The sequence below is a fragment of the Pleurodeles waltl genome, chromosome 7 (assembly GCF_031143425.1).
Source record: "Pleurodeles waltl isolate 20211129_DDA chromosome 7, aPleWal1.hap1.20221129, whole genome shotgun sequence".
In the NCBI taxonomy this organism is placed as follows: domain Eukaryota; kingdom Metazoa; phylum Chordata; class Amphibia; order Caudata; family Salamandridae; genus Pleurodeles; species Pleurodeles waltl.
Window position 1 is genome coordinate 1,301,540,300 of NC_090446.1, and position 21,021 is coordinate 1,301,561,320.

Here is a 21,021-nt window from a genome sequence, read left to right on the forward strand (position 1 = left end):
AATCACCCCTGACTCATGCAGGAAGGTGAAGTCTACCACTCCCATCACCACAGAGCATGGTTTGGCTTTGGGTGAATGGCATGGCAGAAGACGTACCTTTAATCAGATTATGGGTTTCAACAATACTGAAGCATCATCAGCCCTTCTTAGTGAGAGGAAATGGGACAGCAAGGGCAGGGATCAGCGGGCAGTGGGTAACTGGGCGATGGTGATGATAGGTCTGGTAAAACAGACTTCCCACACTCAGTCGCTACTTTGAGGTTTTATCTTAGTTGAGTAATTAAGCCAGGCCAGAGGTTTTCAATGTGAATTTGCCAACCACAAGGTTTGACTGCAAATGCAGATACACAAGGCTGATGGTAGTATTTGGAAAACTGTAGGGAGATGTCCAGGCACCAAAGGCCTTGACAAAGGCAGGGGTAAGGCTAAAACTCCTCCAGGGAAAGTTTATCTGTGTAGGAGAAGAAAGCCACATGACAACAAAGATGCGAGTCAGTAGTTTAGTAAAAGTGGGTAGAAAGAATAAAGGGTTTATGGCAAGATGGCTGTTCCTAATAAGGGTGTGGGCAGGCTAGCCAGTGAACTGGTAGGTTTGAGTGAAGGAAGATAGATAAGCAGAAGTAAAAAAGAAAAAAAGGAGGGGGGGCAGATGGCTTGGCAACAGTACTGGTAGGCATATAGAGGACTGGTAAGCCTCAGTAAAGTTAAAACTCCTAATTGAGAAGGTTGGGAAATTAGGAGAGAAATCCAAGTGGGTTGATTTGTTTAGATGATGCCGTTACAGTATTGAGAATTTAATACAACCTTACGAGCTTGTCTTGGAGTTTTTAGCCCTGTCCCCATTGGGATTATTAGCCTTGCAATGGCAAAGCATACGCAACTGAACATGCCTTGTAATCTTTGTCTAAAACGTGAATAATACTAGTAAGCTTCTTAGGCACACCCATTTTTTTGATTTTTTTTTTTCTCTCTCAAAAGATGCCTGTCAACAAGGTTGCTAAAGGTTACAATATCACATGCTTGGAATAACTAAAACCAGGCTGTCCATCCCTCCAGGAAGCTCCCAGACAGAGTTGTGAATAAGGGCTTGCATGGGATCGATGCACTATTATCCTCTGAAATCAGTGTGAGTGGAATTATTTTTCTAACATAGTTACAAAATGAGGGACAGATTTACTTACATTTCATGCAATGCCAGACAGCAAGCAAAGTTTCTATACTGTGTTGTGTGAAAGAGAGACAGCAAAAAAGTGGCATATCAACTAAAACATGGTTCATTTTTGTGGTCCCCTAGAGCTGGCACACTGTGTGCTGCCTAGCGTCAACACATGCACACTTGCACCATGATGTGTTACAGGCAGGATTGTTTTTGTGCAGTAAGGGACACTCTCCTGCACAAAAACAATTCTTAAAGGCATCTTCCTCTTTCAATGCATGCTGCAGTTTACAGCTTGTATAGATAGAGGATGTAACAGGGACAAATAAGGATATTTCTCCTCATTGCACCTGATTCAGGGAGGTAAAGCATTTTGACATATTCCCAGGTTTACTAGCTCTAGTAAATTTGGGAATGCACCAAAATCAATGGGTGGATGCACCGGAACCCCCATGCTTCACACAGATGGAACTTCCCCCCTTAGCGCTAAGTAACACAAGTCAGTGTTATGTGCTGTCTTATGTTATTATTTGGAGAACATCATACACAAAGCCATGCAAAGCTGATTTGTGAGGCTCTGTAAATCACAAATAACATTTTGTCATGGCTGTGTGTAAAAAGTGGTGCATCCACAATGCAAAATGTTAATAAATCTAACCCTAAGTATCTACACTGCATGAACTGGATATATCTTATTATGGACTACAGTGGCCCCAGATCGTTATTTTCACATTCGTGATATATCTTCAAAGTTAGTTTGTGATAATACAGCAAGGCAGGACACCTGGCTGCTCTCATTGTACACTTTCTTCATTAGTGACGTAGGATGCCCTGCACACTTCTTGGCAGCAATGACTGTTCTTTGGTACCACTTGCTAGACTGTAAAATACAGAGTAGGAATGGTGTTTGTATCTGAGGGTTGCTGTTGCAAACATGGCTGTCATCACTCCTGTCTATTCACTTTAGCATATGAGTGAGGTACACTTGGAGACCAATATGGGAAGAGATGGTGGAGTGGAAGTGGAAAGTAGGTAAATTTTGTTTCCTGTACAACCTAGCTATGTGCCGTTCTCCCCCCCCCCCCCCACAACCAATAGAGAGAGTACCAGGGACTCATTTCCTCATCATTGTCTCCAGTGATACCAGGGAGCACTGGGGTTTTGCTCTCATTGGCACTTACTTTCAAGGGCATCACTAGAAACCCTTTGCCGTAAAACATTTTAAGGCTAGTATTCTACTTTGATTATATAATCTATGGGAGGGTAGTATTGTCTCTTGGGTAGTACTATCACTGTTCTCTACTATATGAAATGTATGGAACTCTATTAAAATTCCAGTGTTATGTTGCTATCATGCCCTCATGTCTCAATAAAGGTTTTTGTTTGCTACACTCACTCTATCTTCCATTGAATCCACAGATCTTCCAGAGGTATTCAGTGGCAGACACATTGGAATGCTAGATCCACAAAGGACAGTCTTTGATGATGGTGGCTTCATATGGAACCTGCAAGACGAGGAGGACAGGAAGGTGGTTGAATCACTCTCAGACCAATTTCTCCCCTTCATCAATGTTTTAAGCACAATTGACCATGGTAACAGGGACATCAGGGAAACTGGCTACTTCAAAGGCACGCTCTTCCGTTTTCCACTGCGGGCCAGTCCTTCTGACATATCTGACAATCTCTACAGTACAGAAAGGGTTACAGAACTATTTGAGTGCTTCAGTAAGGATGCTAGTATTAGCCTTCTCTTTCTTCGGAGTGTCACTCGAGTGTCCTTGAGAATTATTGGCCATGATGGTGCAGTGAAACACCTACTGACTGCCCACACGGATGTTCAGGAGCATATCAACTCCACTTCATCTAAGTTAATCACTTCGATGAAGGTGAAGACCTCTACTCTGAATAGCTTTGGTAGACCTGATGAAGTCTGTAAATGGCTAGTCATTGCTAGTACAATCAAAGATGGGAATTTTCAGATCCTGGAAGACCTTGCAAAGAAATTAAACAATATTCCTGAGATTGGCATAGCATATTGCCTAGGTTACAAGGGTGGAAATTCCTGTGGTGGGCGTCTCAGCTGCTTCCTGCCTCTCCCAGACAGAGAAGAAAATAGAACTGGCCTCCCAGTCATAATCAATGCCCGCTTTGACCTGACTGACGACAGAAGAAGCATAAAATGGTTGGAGGTAGATCAACAACACGATGAAGCTGCCCAGTGGAATCATCTGCTGGTAGAGCAGATCTTACCTCTTGTCTATTGCCAGGCAGTCCAGGCAGCTGTGCGTCTGGTAAGGTCTTTGGATGGTTCAACTACTTTGGCCTATGGCATTTGGCCAGACCCAACACGGACCGTGCACAAAGAGAAGTGGCAAAGACTGACTAAAAACATTGCCAAATACCTGCTTCAGATGGAGGTGCTGTACACAGCTGCTGATAGCACTACGTGGGTGAAAGCGCTAGAAGCAGTCTTCTTACCTAACATGCAGAACCATGACATACAGCAAGCCTTGGAAGAACTCCTTCTGCATGTGGGAGAACCTCTTGTCAAGGTCCCAGGGCACATTTTGAGCACACTTTTGCTAGCTTCCAACAAGCTCACAATGGTGACCCCTTCATTCATCCGAAGTGTCTTGCGACAAAACTCCTGGAATGGGCTCTCAAGCAGAGAGAAGCTATTGATTTTGGAATATGTGATCAGTGACGAACAATACAAAGATCTCCAGGGTCTCCAGCTCTTACCTCTGTCTGATGGAAACTTCATTAGCTTTCTGGACGCAGAGAGTGATGAAAAGGCATTCATGGACAGCCCTAGATATCCAAGGTTAGTAGCTTGGTACTGCCTTTTCTTTTATTCTCATGACATTCCCTTTAAAATATAATTTGGGATCTCCTAGACTATCTGATTAAGAGTGGAAGGTTCACTGGTCTGTTTACCACATTCATTCACTGTTTCACTGAACCAAATATTGCGCATCGACTGTATAAATGTTTGTGACATTGAGATCATTTGATATTTTCATTGCATGATTGGCTTTTATTGCCCACATTCACAGGTAGTCTGATTCTTTCATGGTATATTTAGTGGCCTTTCCGTCACTTTCTTATCCTTTGTTTAGAATATAAATTATTCCCTTAAGAATCACCCAATTCATTTGTTATAAATCAGTAGACACTTGTGTGCCTTGATATACACCTGAACGTTTGCTGAATGTTTCAATTAATATTTGCCTTAGTCTTGGTTTGAAGTGCAGCCTACCTGAATGTGGCCAAAAAAGCCAAACATCCAGGGTTGACTATAATGTGGGAATATTATTTGCCATACATATTTTAGCGTACTCATGCACATTTTGGCTTTTGATAACCGTGAAGACCATCGGCTACCTTCCCCCACCCTAGACTAGTTACAGTGCACTTTTTTTTTTTTTTTTTTTTTTTTTTTTTAAACTTCTAAGAATACTTATTTTTGGCTATATCTGTTTTAATGTCCACTTTAAATTCTAATAAAGGAAAATACAAATGGACCTTCAAAGCCATTTGCTCCTTTCAAAGGTCTTGTCCAAAATCCTATCTGGCTGACCATTGAGCAAAATCTAAACATCTACCTCTAACAATAGTTGAAGAGAGTCCATCCCAGACGTTTTCCCTTTCACCTCCGGTTTTTGCTGTATCTTTTTGCTGGCCTTACGACTCGGAGCACTTTATTACTGCTAATTAGTGCTAAAGTGCATGTGCTTCTCCCCTAAACATGGTAACATTTGTGTATCCACAATTGGCATATGTAATTTCAGTAGAAGTCCCTTGTAAAGTGGAATACCATATACCAAAGGACTGTACATTAAATGCTACAAGTGGGCCTGCAGCACTGATTGAGCCACCCACTTAAGTAGCCCTGTAAACATGTCTCAGGCCTGCCACTGCAGAGGCTGTGTGTGCAGTTTCACTGTCACTTTGATTTGTCATTTAACCCAAACCTCTTGTTAAGCCTTAAACTCCCCTTCTATCACATGTGTCACCCCTAAGGTAGGTAGGCCCGAGGGTAGCACATGGGGCAAGGTTCTATATAAGTAAAAGGCAGAACATATACTTTTAAGTTTTACATGTCCTGGTAGTGAAAAACACAGTCGTTTTCACTACCATGAGGCCTGCTCCTCTCATACGCTTGCAGTGGGAATTCCTTAATATACTTTAAAGCTGCAATTCCTGATCAGAAAGGAGTAACTGACAATGTTTCATATAATTGGAATGGTAATGATATTACTGGTAAAGTCCGATTTAATATTACTATTTCAGAAATGCCACTTTTAGAAAGTGGGCCTTTCTCTGCTCTCACTGCTCTGTGTGCCAGTCCAGTACACATCTGGACTGGGCGACAGCTACTTTTGTGCATTCCCTCCAGGCAGCCACAACACAAGACACTCGACTGCATCTGCATTCAGCTGCATACTGATGGTTCTTCCTGAGCAGGAAGAATGGGAGGGGCTCACACTAAAACTTCAAGGGGTAGTGGCCTGACCACACACAAAGGGCTGATTTACCCCCAAATGATAGTCTGGAGCCAGGGCTGGGATGAAAGGGGGACCTTTGTACTTCCAGGAGCTGCTTTGAAGTCACCCCCCCTCCCACCCACTTCAAAAGCACTTTTGGGTATAACTACTGGGGCTCTGATCCTAACAAATGAGATCACTACTGGACCTGGGAAGAACTCTGCTGGAGTAAAGACTGCTGTGCTGTAAGGATTGCCACTGCCTGGGATGACTGTTCCAAGGAACAGCTTCTCTGCTTTGCTGAGCTGCCCTTCTGCCTGCCCTGCTGAAGACAAGGACTAGAGCCATCTTGCTGAACCACAGTAACTTCAAGGGCTTGCTGTCTTTCCCCCTGTTCTTCCTCAAAGACTGCCTGCAACTCTCCTAGGTCTGCTCGACTCTGCCATCTGTGAGTCCTACCCTTGCCTGTGGTTCCCCTTCAGTCCTGGGCCTCAGAAGTGGGTTTTGCAGCTAAATTCTGCAAAAACCATTGACGCTGACTCCGCACCAACGCTCAGAGTGATGACAACACATTGTCTGCATTTCCACAGAGCCGACGACAAAGCAGTGACCCAACTGCTTGGAAAATATCAACACATCGTGCCCTCAATGTCTAAGCTTTGCTTCATCACAGTTACTCTTTCGGCAGACCCTGTATGGATTCTATAGATAGCGTACCATCCATCGCGGTTGGCCTAAACTGTGGATTTGCACTGGTAACTCACAACCTCGAGTAACCTTTTGACCACTAATCTACTAAGCACTGTTTGTGCATTTAATCTTAAAAAAATCATAACTTGAGTTCTACTTATTGGATTTTTGTCATTTTGGTCTTGTTTTACTAAGATAAATATTTCCTAAGCCTGTGTGGAGTTTGTTTGTGGTGTTGTCATTGTGTTACTGTGTGTGTTGCACAAACACTTTACACATTGCCTCTTAAGCTTGCCAAACTACCAGAGGAAGAGCACAGCTTAATTTAAGTTGTGTAACTGACTAGGATTGTGCTCCGCTTGGACAGGGCGCATACCTCTGCCAGCTAGAAACCCAAGTTCTAACGGTGCTAAATTGTAATCTTTTGTTTATTATTTTTTGTGCCTTATCAAGAACAGTGGGTATTCTACTGTTCCTCAGACAGGATTTCATCTGTGACAGCCATGGCTGTCCGGAAGTATTAATTGCCCTCTTCATCTGCCATATTTATTATTGGCACATGGCTTGTTCTCTCATGTGATTTGATAACCCTCAGTCTATAAGGGATCTTCCATGTTCATTTGTTACATCTATTGCTCTCTACTCCTGTTCACAGCTGTTGTCTCTTTGGTCAGACCTTCAGGCACTCCTTATTGGATAATAAGGCTTTATTCTTCCAAAACAGACCATCCAGTTCTCTGGTCTCTTGCTTTGTATCTGAATTGAGGTCTGGATTTTGATACTCATGCTGGCAGAAGACACCTTCAGCATGACCCGAGACTCAATGAATGTAGCAGGTTTATTCTTCATTTTTGAGTTGGAGGTTTTAATCCTCCTTAGTGACTAAAGCAAGGGTTAATGCATTGTCTTCGACACCGGAGGATTTTTAGCCCTGTTAAGCTACACACTACTGAGATTTCACATAGATCTAGAGAAGGAGCAAGAACACCTATTAGTGGGCACAGTTTATCAATCAGATATCTGATACTTATCAGCCAAACTGAAGAAAGAAGTGAAGAAGACCTAGGACATTTTTTATGTGGACGGGCATTTCTAAATCCGTCAAACCTTGAATTAAATAGAAGCATAAACCATTACCACAGGATCCTATATAAGTAGGAGATTTCCACCATTGTAGTACCCACTGCTCAAAAATCTGTGATGCTACTGCAGTCCACCTGAAAATGAGAGCAACAATCATAAGCAACGAGTAGGAAAATAGAAATTACCCATAAAGATTACTAACAAAAGTGCTTTGATGGCAAATTATCAATGTGCTCAGTGGGATGACATGTAGTAGTTAATACAACACCTACCACCAGAGCATTCCAAGAAGATCAAAAAGCTTGTCTTTCATGGCCAAGGTACTGTAAGCACACGATCAAAAGTTATCCTTATCAAGCTAAGGAGACCGTGCTAGGGGTGATCACAGGTCTTTTTGTATGATATAATTCCCTTTTGAAGTAATCAACATTTTTCTCTTCATTAAAAATACATGTCCAGGGGGGGTGAGTCCAAGATGGTGCCCGAGTAGAAGTGTCCTCCCGGGAGCTCCTCCACCAGCACTTCCCACCAAAAGAAAAAGGTGGATGCAATGCACTCCTGGCCTCCCCATCGACAAAAATACATCAGGGAAACGCCAGAGACAGGACAGGGCTCGGATATGACCTGCGCCGGTCATTGCGGCTCCTCTAATGGCGCAAAGAGGTAGAGCGAGCATACGAGCGTGACACCAAGATGGCGACCACCACGGGGCCTTGGCCCTTGAATGATGGGCAGGCTGCCAGAAGCGACCTCGAATGACCCCATTGAGGGACCTGCCAGCTGCAGCGGCGGGCAGCCTCTCCCAAGCATGCCTTGCCGGCCCTCATCTGAAGAGCTGAGCCCTTGGATGCATCCATGTAAGCAACCACCCAGCAGCACTGCAGCATCAACGAGCAGGCGTCCCCGCCAGTAAATTTTGTCTGGAGCATCTTGAAGTGGTCCTGGCTCCATGCCTGGACTTGCGGATTGGGCTTTAAGTGGGTATCCTGTGTGGGGCAACAGATGGCTCCCCCCACTCATCTCTGAAGGGACACCATCGGCATCTTGGCCCTTTGAAGTCACCCCTGGGCACAGAGACCATAACAGATATAGTGGCTGGGCCCAACGGGAGTGCCAGTGAGTCACAGGTCTGAGGCAGCCATACATGCCCTACCACTGTAGCATAGAGAGCAGCATGGAGCACCACAACCGGATACGCAGAGCAAGGGTAGGTGCTAATGGAAGCTTTGTCGGACACCCAAACACGCTGATTATTACATTGGCTGGACCACATAGGCTCTCCGCTACTCCCGTTGGGGCCCATCCTTTAATTTGAGGAGGGTTCCTGTATCACAAATGTAACCTTGTTTACCAGAACGGTGAGGATTAGGTATGATTATATCTATATAAATATATATATATATATATATATATATATGTGTGTGTGTGTGTGTGTGTGTGTATGTGTATATATATATATATATATATATATATATATATATATGTTTGATGGCATGTGTAGCTGCAGATACACATGCTGTGCACATCCCGCCATCTGGTGTTGGGCTCGGAGTGTTACAAGTTGTTTTTCTTCGAAGAAGTCTTTTTTCGAGTCACGAGACCGAGGGACTCCTCCTATTTCGACTCCATTGCGCATAGGCGTCGACTCCATCTTAGATTGTTTTTTTTCCGCCATCGGGTTCGGACGTGTTCCTTTTCGCTCTGTGTTTCGGGTCGGAAAGTTAGTTAGAATCTCGGAAAAATCGTCGGTATTGTTTGCGTTCGGTATCGGGTTACTTACAACAGATCAACACCGAATTAAGAAGAGCTCCGGTGGCCCTTCGGGGTTTTCTTCCATCCCCGTCGGGGCTTGGTCGGCCCGGCCATGTGTCTCTTCAAGGCTGATGGAACGGACCCCATTCCGCTTCTGTCCAAAATGCCATAACAAGTATCCATATACAGATCAACATCTGGTCTGTAACTTGTGTTTGTCACCAGAACACAAGGAGGATACTTGTGAGGCCTGTCAAGCGTTTCGGTCCAGGAAAACACTCAGGGACCGAAGAGCAAGAAGACTACAAATGGCGTCGGCGCCGACAGGACAAGAGCGTTTCGAGGAGGAGGAAGATACATTCTCCACCCAGGAGTCGGACTCTGAGGAGATCGATCCCGAGGAAACGCAGAAAACCGTGAGTAAGACATCGAAACAAAGAACTCATGAGAAAAGCGCTAAAGCCCAGGGGACGCCACCGCCAACAGGCCATGGCTTAACCCGAAAAGGAGGTGAACGTTCATCGGCACCGAAAAAAGGCGAGCTGGTGTCGAAGTCATCAGACTCCGGTCGAGATACCGGCACACAGCAATCTCGGGCCCGAGATAGTGGCTCAGAGAAGATTCGGCACCGAGACAGCGGCACCGAAACGGGTCGGCACCGAGAGAGCACGACGCCGAAAGTAAAAAAGGTTTCGTCGGAGCCGAAAAAAGCAGCCGAAAAGGTTTTGTACCGAAATATCCGGCCTCGGAACCGAAAACAAGTTCCTACACTGAGGAACAAGGACTGTCCACACAAATGAAAACACATAGGGGGTCGACCGCCGGGGGCCGGGGATGCGGGAGCACCGCCAACAGGCTGGCGGTGCCCCGCTGGGCATTCTGACCGCGGCGGTTTGGCCGCGGTCAGACAAGGAACCTTGGAATCCCCCCATGGCGGCGCAGCTTGCTGCACCGCCATGGGGGATTCTGACACCCCCTACCGGCTCTTTATTCAAAAAGATACAGGAAAGATCAGCACTCTTCCTCCAGTCAAAATAAAACGCAAGCTTGCCTTCCAAGACAAAGACAAACAGCCACACGCAAAAGTGGCTAAAAAAGTAATACCACCACCATCCCCACATCACTCTCCGCAACCATCACCGGTAGCCACTCCACCAATGATGCAATCCCCAACTCATACAGGAATGAGTCAAGATGACCCTGACGCATGGGACCTTTATGACGCACCAGTGTCAGATAATAGTCCAGAATGCTATCTGTAGGAGGCTGGACTGGCTTGTAGTGAGTACCAAGGGGTACTTGCACCTTGCACCAGGCCCAGTTATCCCTTATTAGTGTATAGGGTGTCTAGCAGCATAGGCTGATAGATAATGGTAGCTTAGCAGAGCAGCTTAGGCTGAACTAGGAGACGAGTGAAGCTCCTACAGTACCACAAGTGTCACTTGCACAACATCATAAGAAAACACAATACACAGTTATACTAAAAATAAAGGTACTTTATTTTTATGACAATATGCCAAAGTATCTCAGAGTGTACCCTCAGTGAGAGGATAGGAAATATACACAAGATATATGTACACAATACCAAAAATATGCAGTATAGTCTTAGAAAACAGTGCAAACAATGTATAGTTACAATAGGATTCAATGGGGACACATAGGGATTGGGGCAACACAAACCATATACTCCAAAAGTGGAATGCGAATCACGAATGGACCCCAAACCTATGTGACCTTGTAGAGGGTCGCTGGGACTATTAGAAAATAGTGAGGGTTAGAAAAATAGCCCACCCCAAGACCCTGAAAAGTGAGTGCAAAGTGCACTAAAGTTCCCCCAAGGACATAGAAGTCGTGATAGAGGAATACTGCAGGGAAGACACAAACCAGCAATGCAACAACGATGGATTTCCAGTCGAGGGTACCTGTGGAACAAGGGGACCAAGTCCAAAAGTCACAAGCAAGTCGGAGATGGGCAGATGCCCAGGAAATGCTAGCTGTGGGTGCAAAGAAGCTTCTACTGGACAGAAGAAGCTGAGGTTTCTGCAGGAACGAAAAGGGCTAGAGACTTCCCCTTTGGTGGACGGATCCCTCTCGCCGTTGAGAGTCGTGCAGAAGTGTTTTCCCACCGAAAGACCGCCAACAAGCCTTGCTAGCTGCAAATCGTGCTGTAAGCGTTTTTTGATGTTGCTATGGCCCAGGAGGGACCAGGATGTCGCAAATTGCGTCAGGAGAGAGAGGGGACGTCGAGCAAGACAAGGAGCCCTCTCAGCAGCAGGTAGCTCCCGGAGAAGTGCCAGAAACAGGCACTGCGAGGATGCGTGAAACGGTGCTCACCCGAAGTTGCACAAAGGAGTCCCACGTCGCCGGAGACCAACTTAGAAAGTCGTGCAATGCAGGTTAGAGTGCCGTGGACCCAGGCTTGGCTGTTCACAAAGGATTTCCGCCGGAAGTGCACAGGGGCCGGAGTAGCTGCAAAAGTCGCGGTTCACAGCAATGCAGTCTGGCGTGGGGAGGCAAGGACTTACCTCCACCAAACTTGGACTGAAGAGTCACTGGACTGTGGGGGTCACTTGGAAACAGTTGCTGGATTCGAGGGACCTCGCTCGTCGTGCTGAGAGGAGACCCAAGGGACCGGTAATGCAGCTTTTTGGTGCCTGCGGTTGCAGGGGGAAGATTCCGTCGACCCACGGGAGATTTCTTCGGAGCTTCTAGTGCAGAGAGGAGGCAGACTACCCCCACAGCATGCACAACCAGGAAAACAGTCGAGAAGGCGGCAGGATCAGCGTTACAGAGTTGCAGTAGTCCTCTTTGCTACTATGTTGCAGTTTTGCAGGCTTCCAGCGCGGTCAGCAGTCGATTCCTTGGCAGAAGGTGAAGAGAGAGATGCAGAGGAACTCTGATGAGCTCTTGCATTCGTTATCTAAAGTTTCCCCAGAGACAGAGACCCTAAATAGCCAGAAAAGAGGGTTTAGCTACCTATGAGAGAGGATAGGCTAGCAACACCTGAAGGAGCCTATCAGAAGGAGTCTCTGACGTCACCTGGTGGCACTGGCCACTCAGAGCAGTCCAGTGTGCCAGCAGCACCTCTGTTTCCAAGATGGCAGAAGTCTGGAGCACACTGGAGGAGCTCTGGACACCTCCCAGGGGAGGTGCAGGTCAGAGGAGTGGTCACTCCCCTTTCCTTTGTCCAGTTTCGCGCCAGAGCAGGGCTAAGGGGTCCCCTGAACCGGTGTAGACTGGCTTATGCAGAATTGGGCACATCTGTGCCCATGAAAGCATTTCCAGAGGCTGGGGGAGGCTACTCCTCCCCTGCCTTCACACCATTTTCCAAAGAAAGGGAGAGGGTGTAACACCCTCTCTCAGAGGAAGTCCTTTGTTCTGCCATCCTGGGACAAGCCTGGCTTGACCCCAGGAGGGCAGAAACCTGTCTGAGGGGTTGGCAGCAGCAGCAGCTGCAGTGAAACCCCAGGAAAGGCAGTTTGGCAGTACCAGGGTCTGTGCTACAGACCACTGGGATCATGGGATTGTGCCAACTATGCCAGGATGGCATAAAGGGGGCAATTCCATGATCATAGACATGTTACATGGCCATATTCGGAGTTACCATTGTGAAGCTACATATAGGTAGTGACCTATATGTAGTGCACGCGTGTAATGGTGTCCCCGCACTCACAAAGTCCGGGGAATTGGCCCTGAACAATGTGGGGGCACCTTGGCTAGTGCCAGGGTGCCCTCACACTAAGTAACTTTGCACCTAACCTTTACTAGGTAAAGGTTAGACATATAGGTGACTTATAAGTTACTTAAGTGCAGTGTAAAATGGCTGTGAAATAACGTGGACGTTATTTCACTCAGGCTGCAGTGGCAGGCCTGTGTAAGAATTGTCAGAGCTCCCTATGGGTGGCAAAAGAAATGCTGCAGCCCATAGGGACCTCCTGGAACCCCAATACCCTGGGTACCTCAGTACCATATACTAGGGAATTATAAGGGTGTTCCAGTAAGCGAATGTAAATTGGTAAAATTGGTCACTAGCCTGTTAGTGACAATTTGAAAGAAATGAGAGAGCATAACCACTGAGGTTCTGATTAGCAGAGCCTCAGTGAGACAGTTAGTCACTACACAGGCAACACATTCAGGCACACTTATGAGCACTGGGGCCCTGGGTACCAGGGTCCCAGTGACACATACAACTAAAACAACATATATACAGTGAAAAATGGGGGTAACATGCCAGGCAAGATGGTACTTTCCTACACTATCCAGCTAAACCATCGCCACCAGAGGATAGTACAGGCTACGCACAGGTGGTGGCAAGAGCAGCGGCATTTCATAATGTCAGCCTTCATGCAGAGCCCATTGAAGACGACTTTCTTTTTAATACACTGTCGTCCACACACAGCCAATATCAGAGTCTTCCTATGCTACCCGGAATGCTAAAACACTCCAAACAAGTGTTTGAGGAGCCTGTTAAAGGGAGAGCCATTACTCCAAGAGTAGATAAGAAATATAAACCGCCACCAACAGACCCAGTGTACATTACACAACAGCTAACACCAGACTCTGTTGTAGTGGGAGCAGCGCGCAAAAGAGCCAACTCTCATACTTCAGGAGATGCACCACCTCCAGATAAAGAAAGTCGAAAATTCGATGCTGCAGGCAAAAGAGTGGCGGCACAGGCAGCAAACCAGTGGTGAATTGCAAATTCGCAAGCTTTGCTAGCCAGATATGATAGGGCCCGTTGGGATGAGATGCAACACCTTATTGAACATTTACCCAAGGAGTTCCAAAAAAGAGCGCAGCAAGTGGTAGAAGAGGGACAGAGTATCTCCAATAATCAGATACGGTCAGCAATGGATGCTGCAGACACAGCAGCTAGAACTGTCAACACATCAGTAACAATAAGGAGACATGCATGGCTGCGTACATCAGGATTTAAACCAGAGATACAGCAAGCTGTGCTGAATATGCCATTCAACGGACAGCAGTTGTTTGGGCCGGAGGTGGACACTGCGATCGAAAAACTTAAGAAAGACACTGACGCGGCCAAAGCCATGGGCGCACTCTACTCCCCATAGAGCAGAGGCACATTTCGAAAGACACAATTTCGAGGGGGGTTCGAGGGCAAACCACAGAAGCCACAACCTCACAAACAAAGCCCACTTACCAGAGCCAGTATCAGCGGGGAGGTTTTCGGGGACAATATAGAGGGGGACGATTTCAAAGGTATAGAGGAAAGTTCCAAAGTCCCAAAACTCCTCCAAACAAGCAGTGACTTCAAGGTCACAAATCCCCAACACATAACACCTGTGGGGGGGAGACTAACCAAGTTTTACAAACATTGGGAGGAAATAACAACAGACACTTGGGTCTTAGCAATTATCCAGCATGGTTATTGCATAGAATTTCTCAAATTCCCTCCAAACATCCCACCGAAAACACACAATATGTCAAAACAACATATAGATCTTCTAGGACTAGAAGTTCAGGCATTGCTACAAAAAGAAGCAATAGAGTTAGTACCAAAACAACAAATAAACACAGGAGTTTACTCCCTGTACTTTCTGATACCTAAAAAAGACAAGACTCTGAGACCTATACTAGATCTCAGAACATTAAATACCTACATCAAATCAGATCACTTTCACATGGTTACATTACAAGACGTAATCCCACTGCTCAAACAACAAGACTACATGACAACACTAGACCTAAAGGATGCATATTTCCATATACCAATACATCCTTCACACAGAAAGTACCTAAGGTTTGTATTCCAAGGGATACATTACCAATTCAAAGTGTTGCCATTCGGAATAACAACTGCACCAAGAGTTTTTACAAAATGCCTAGCAGTAGTAGCTGCACATATCAGAAGGCAGCAAATACATCTGTTCCCGTACCTAGACGATTGGTTAATCAAAACCAACACGCTAAGACGGTGTTCACAACACACAAAATATGTCATAGAAATCCTCCACAAACTAGGTTTCTCAATCAACTACACAAAGTCACACCTTCTGCTGTGTCAAACACAGCAATACTTAGGAGCAACAATCAACACAGCAAAAGGGATTGCCACTCCAAGTCCACAAAGAGTTCACACATTTCACAATGTGATACAGACCATGTATCCAAATCAAAAGATACAAGTCAAACTGGTGATGAAACTACTAGGCATGATGTCTTCATGTATAGCCATTGTCCCAAACGCAAGGTTGCACATGCGGCCCTTACAACAGTGCCTAGCATCACAATGGTCACAAGCACAGGGTCAGCTTCTAGATCTGGTGTTGATAGACCGCCAAACATACATCTCGCTTCAACGGTGGAACAGTATAAATTTAAACCAAGGGCGGCCTTTCCAAGACCCAGTGCCACAATACGTAATAACAACAGATGCTTCCATGATAGGGTGGGGAGCACACCTCAATCAACACAGCATCCAAGGACAATGGGACATACAGCAAAAACAGTTTCACATAAATCACTTAGAACTGTTAGCGGTATTTCTAGCGCTCAAAGCATTTCAACCCATAATAAGACACAAACACATTCTTGTCAAAACAAACAACATGACAACAATGTATTACCTAAACAAACAGGGAGGCACACACTCGACACAGTTGTGTCTCCTAACACAGAAAATATGGCATTGGGCGATTCACAACCACATTTGCCTAATAGCACAATTTATTCCAGGAATTCAGAACCAGTTAGCAGACAATCTCTCTCGGGATCACCAACATATCCACGAATGGGAGATTCACCCCCAAATACTAAACACTTACTTCCAAATGTGGGGAACACCACAAATAGATCTATTTGCAACAAAAGAAAACTCAAAATGCCAAAACTTCGCATCCAGGTACCCACAAGATCAGTCTCAGGGCAATGCGTTATGGATGAGTTGGTCAGGGATATTTGCTTACGCTTTTCCCCCTCTCCCACTCCTTCCATATCTAGTAAACAAATTGAGTCAAAACAAACTCAAACTCATACTAATAGCACCGACATGGGCAAGACAACCTTGGTACACAACACTACTAGACCTCTCAGTAGTACCTCATGTCAAACTACCAAACAGACCAGACCTGTTAACACAACACAAACAACAGATCAGACATCCAAATCCAGCATCGCTGAATCTAGCAATTTGGCTCCTGAAATCCTAGAATTCGGACACTTAGACCTCACACAAGAATGTATGGAGGTCATAAGGCAAGCTAGGAAACCTACCACTAGACACTGCTATGCAAATAAGTGGAAAAGATTTGTTTATTACTGCCATAATAATCAAATTCAACCCTTACACGCATCTGCCAAAGATATAGTAGGATACTTACTACAATTGCAAAAGTCAAAGCTAGCTTTCTCTTCAATAAAGATACATCTGACCGCAATTTCAGCCTACCTGCAAATTACGCACTCAACTTCATTATGTAGGATACCAGTCATAAAAGCATTTATGGAAGGCCTAAAGAGAATTATACCACCACGAACACCATCAGTTCCTTCATGGAACCTCAACATTGTCTTAACACGACTCATGGGTCCACCTTTTGAGCCCATGCACTCTTGTGAAATGCAATATTTAACATGGAAAGTTGCATTTTTGATTGCCATCACATCTCTAAGAAGAGTGAGTGAAATTCAAGCATTTACCATACAAGAACCATTTATTCAAATACACAAGCATAAAGTAGTTGTACGGACAAATCCAAAATTTTTACCAAAAGTGATCTCACCGTTCCACTTGAATCAAACGGTAGAATTACCAGTGTTCTTCCCACAGCCAGATTCTGTAGCTGAAAGAGCACTGCATACATTAGACATCAAAAGAGCACTAATGTACTACATTGACAGAACAAAACTAATTCAAAAAACAAAACAACTATTTATTGCTTTCCAAAAACCTCATACAGGGAATCCAATTTCTAAACAAGGCATTGCTAGATGGATAGTTAAGTGTATTCAAACCTGCTATCTTAAAGCAAAGAGAGAGCTGCCTATTACACCAAAGGCACACTCAACCAGAAAAAAAGGTGCTACCATGGCCTTTCTAGGAAATATTCCAATGAACAAAATATGTAAGGCAGCAACATGGTCTACGCCTCGTACATTTACCAAACACTACTGTGTAGATGTGTTAACGGCACAACAAGCCACAGTAGGTCAAGCTGTACTACGAACATTATTTCAAACAACTTCAACTCCTACAGGCTGAACCACCGCTTTTGGGGAGATAACTGCTTACTAGTCTATGCACAGCATGTGTATCTGCAGCTACACATGCCATCGAACGGAAAATGTCACTTACCCAGTGTACATATGTTCGTGGCATTAGTCGCTGCAGATTCACATGCGCCCACCCGCCTCCCCGGGAGCCTGTAGCCGTTTAGAAGTTGATCTTGAACATTTGTAAATTTGTAAATATATTACTTTAAACTACATTATGTACATACGTATTCACTCCATTGCATGGGCACTATTACTAGCATACACAACTCCTACCTCACCCTCTGCGGGGAAAACAATCTAAGATGGAGTCGACGCCCATGCGCAATTGAGTCGAAATAGGAGGAGTCCCTCGGTCTCGTGACTCGAAAAAAGACTTCTTCGAAGAAAAACAACTTGTAACACTCCGAGCCCAACACCAGATGGCGGGATGTGCACAGCATGTGAATCTGCAGCGACTAATGCCACGAACAGATGTACACTGGGTAAGTGACATTTTCCATATATATATATATATATAATTTTTTTCTTTTTTTTTGAGGTCCTGATGAATCTTTATAGATTTATTTTAGCGAGAAAAATGTTGTCCTTCTTTAATTAAGGCAGCATAGGGATGTCCAACTCTGCCGTATACAGACTTGATCCCTAGACTATAGGATTCACTAACATCAGACACTACATTGTGAATAGGGTAAGACAAACATTATTCTTACTTCCCCTTACCTAATTTGTTTTTAATCTTGACAGAGGCCCACATTCCCAATAAAATATTCCACCACAGGGTCTTTCTAGTCAGTTTTAACAGAGCATCTCACCAATCCCACATTATTGCATTCACCTATGGCAATGCTCTTCAAAGGATCTGCGGTAAAGAGCCCCCACGAGGGGCCTGTCAGACATTGCAGTGTCAGTCGGACGAGGTACAAAGCCAGATGATGAAACATGTCACCAATTGGTGAGTAATGGCACTTGTTCCTGATTCAGGGACCGTTCTTGATCTCTCCTGGACTAGGGGAAGATCTATATTGATACATTTCCTTTGGAACTGTGCATCCTTTTTTCTGTGTCTCTATCAAGACCTCTGTCCTACAACGCTACACTGCTGTAGTATCCTTCAGCCCATTAGCGACTTCCTCCGAGATAAAGGGATCACATGAAAGTGAGGACACCCCTTCAGGCTCAACTTTGGAATAATGAAACTTGGAGTGTCCGGACCCTGGAGGAGGTCCGCTAGTTGCGGGACATGGACAAGCTACACGGGGAAGACCCCACACGGTCCCGATCTAAACACCAATCACCTCCTCCCACAGGGACACACTACTCCTCACCCTGGGTGAAAAAATAACTCGGCAAATCTTCAGAAATGGAGAGCCACAAAAAAAGGGCGCATTATTGCATCAACTACAGTATCAAGATAGCACGTCAGAACCAGACAATTAATAAAGGAGCTCCCCCGATCACACACTTGAGAGCTGACGTTACTGCTTGCTGATGACATGGACCCTCCGATCTTGGATTATTGTGTTCTCAGGAGGGGAACTCTTCAGTTATGTTGTTTAACGTTTTCCCCACTTTCTATTGGGTTTGGCCACCCACACTTCTACACACACATCTCAGGTACCACAGCTTAGACAGACCTGCAGGGGATGCCCCTGTATGGCCCAGCCCTCCACCGCCTCTTTTGCCCTATATTATTCTATAACATATGGCTAGAATACTCCGGACCGATTTAGATATTGGCAGAGGGGTTACCCTCTCACAACAGTGATGGATATCCCATCCACAGAAATCTAAATCCCATTATATCCAATGGGATTTAGATTTTGGCGGGCAAGATGTCCGTCACCATTGTGACAGAGTAACCCCTCCACCATATCTAAATCAAGCCCTAGGTCTTAACGTCCACGGTCTTAATGCCCTGCAAAACACCTCATTCTGCTCAGAGACTCTAAATGTGACATCTGCTTCATCCAAGAAACACAAAGCTGACTGGAAACGTCTACGATCCCAGTGGTTCGACCGCCAATACTTCCCTTCTGGGCTAGAGAAGATGACGGGTGTGGTGGTGCTAATGGGCGCACATTTTCTGGGAAGGGTACTTACTACAGACACAAGCAGAATTACCGGGCAGGCTTATATCCTTACATATTCGATCATGACAGGTATTAATTTACACTTGAAATATCTACACTCCAAATGACCACCAGGAAGCCTTCCGTAAGGAAACAGTGGGACGAGTGCTTGCTACACCAGACGCAGATGTCCTTCTAGAGGGAGACTTTATTATTGTTCCTGATGCTCCCCTGGCTGGGTCAATCCAGAAGATGACAGACGGGTGCTCTTGTATTGGCGCGTAGCCAGTGAATGGGGCATATGGGGTTGGTGGACATGTGGCGACGGCGCAACCAAACCGCAAGCGGTACACATTTTGTTTCAGCTGCACATCCGACATATGCTAGTACTGAATTTTTCCCCACCACCTTCCTACGCCACACTGTGGCTACTATGTCAGTGGATATTGGAGTCCATTGTTATACCATGTCACTTACCAACTTCTACACTCAACACTGCACCTGACGCCTCAGCCGCAAGCCTCTTACCTCCAAAGCCAGGCACTGAAATAAGACATCTTATTATTAGCACATTCTTAACCACCAGTGATACTCGAGACACATTAAAGGTGTTGTGCGGGGTCACTTCATAGCCATTTCAGCCTGACTTAACAGGGACAGAAAAGACAAACGGGCACATTTGGAGGATGGTATAAAGCAATTAGAGGAAGCACACAAATAGATTAGCTCCCTAAAACGCAGCACCAACTTAGGGCACTTAAAATGGATAAGGCAGAATATGCCCTTTTATGCACGGAACAGAAATACTATACGGGGGAAATAAGGGGGGCGCTTAGAAGCACACCATCTCTACGTTCAAGCTGAAGAATAGGTGAGATCGAGGGGTCACAGGTCATCGGAGTAGACCACGATGAGCACATTGCCCAAGAGCTTGAACACTTCTACACTAGGTTATATGCAGCAGAAGCCCTAGACTCAAGGGACGCTGAATCATCCCTAGCACAGGCCCCCGTGGTTCTCATCCCTCTGGATGAAGCCTCAAAATAGGACCGGGACATTCATCCCAATAACCTGCATATGGCCATACAGCACATGCAACCAGGCAAGGCACCCAGCCAAGATGGACTTCTATAATATGTCTGCAACCTTGTTGGCAAACATATTGGCTCACCTGTACAACTCCTTTAGTACTTCAGGTGTTGTTACGGGTACAATGTGACAAGCAACTATCACAGTCCTCCCTATGCCTGACTATGGCCTTCCATCTTGAGCCTACTGGGAATATGCCACTATTGAACACTGGGTTACACAGCCCCGTACGCGCTCACATGCAAGTCGACCCCTCACGGCATTTAAAAAATGGCTTCTTACTCGTCACTCAGACAAAAGACTTCTCTCAGATGTTTACACCTTCCTTAATGCACCACTGGTGCCCTTTAAATCCCCAGCACAGCGATGATGAGAGGTGGAATGCAAGTATATCTTTACCACCAAGGAGTGGAGGTGATATCCTAGATAGGCCTACACCTCTGCCTGTAGCCCCTCT

General features: G+C 45.4%; 1 protein-coding gene across 1 annotated transcript in view; it reads left to right on the forward strand.

The window, feature by feature from the left end:
- Window positions 1-21,021, forward strand: part of LOC138247045 (sacsin-like) — a 123,097-nt gene that overhangs the window by 54,888 nt on the left and 47,188 nt on the right. Inside the window, exon 6 of the mRNA XM_069201795.1 lies at window positions 2,576-3,980. Within this exon, the coding sequence (XP_069057896.1) occupies window positions 2,576-3,980 (1,405 nt within the window). The remainder of the gene's footprint in view (window positions 1-2,575; window positions 3,981-21,021) is intronic.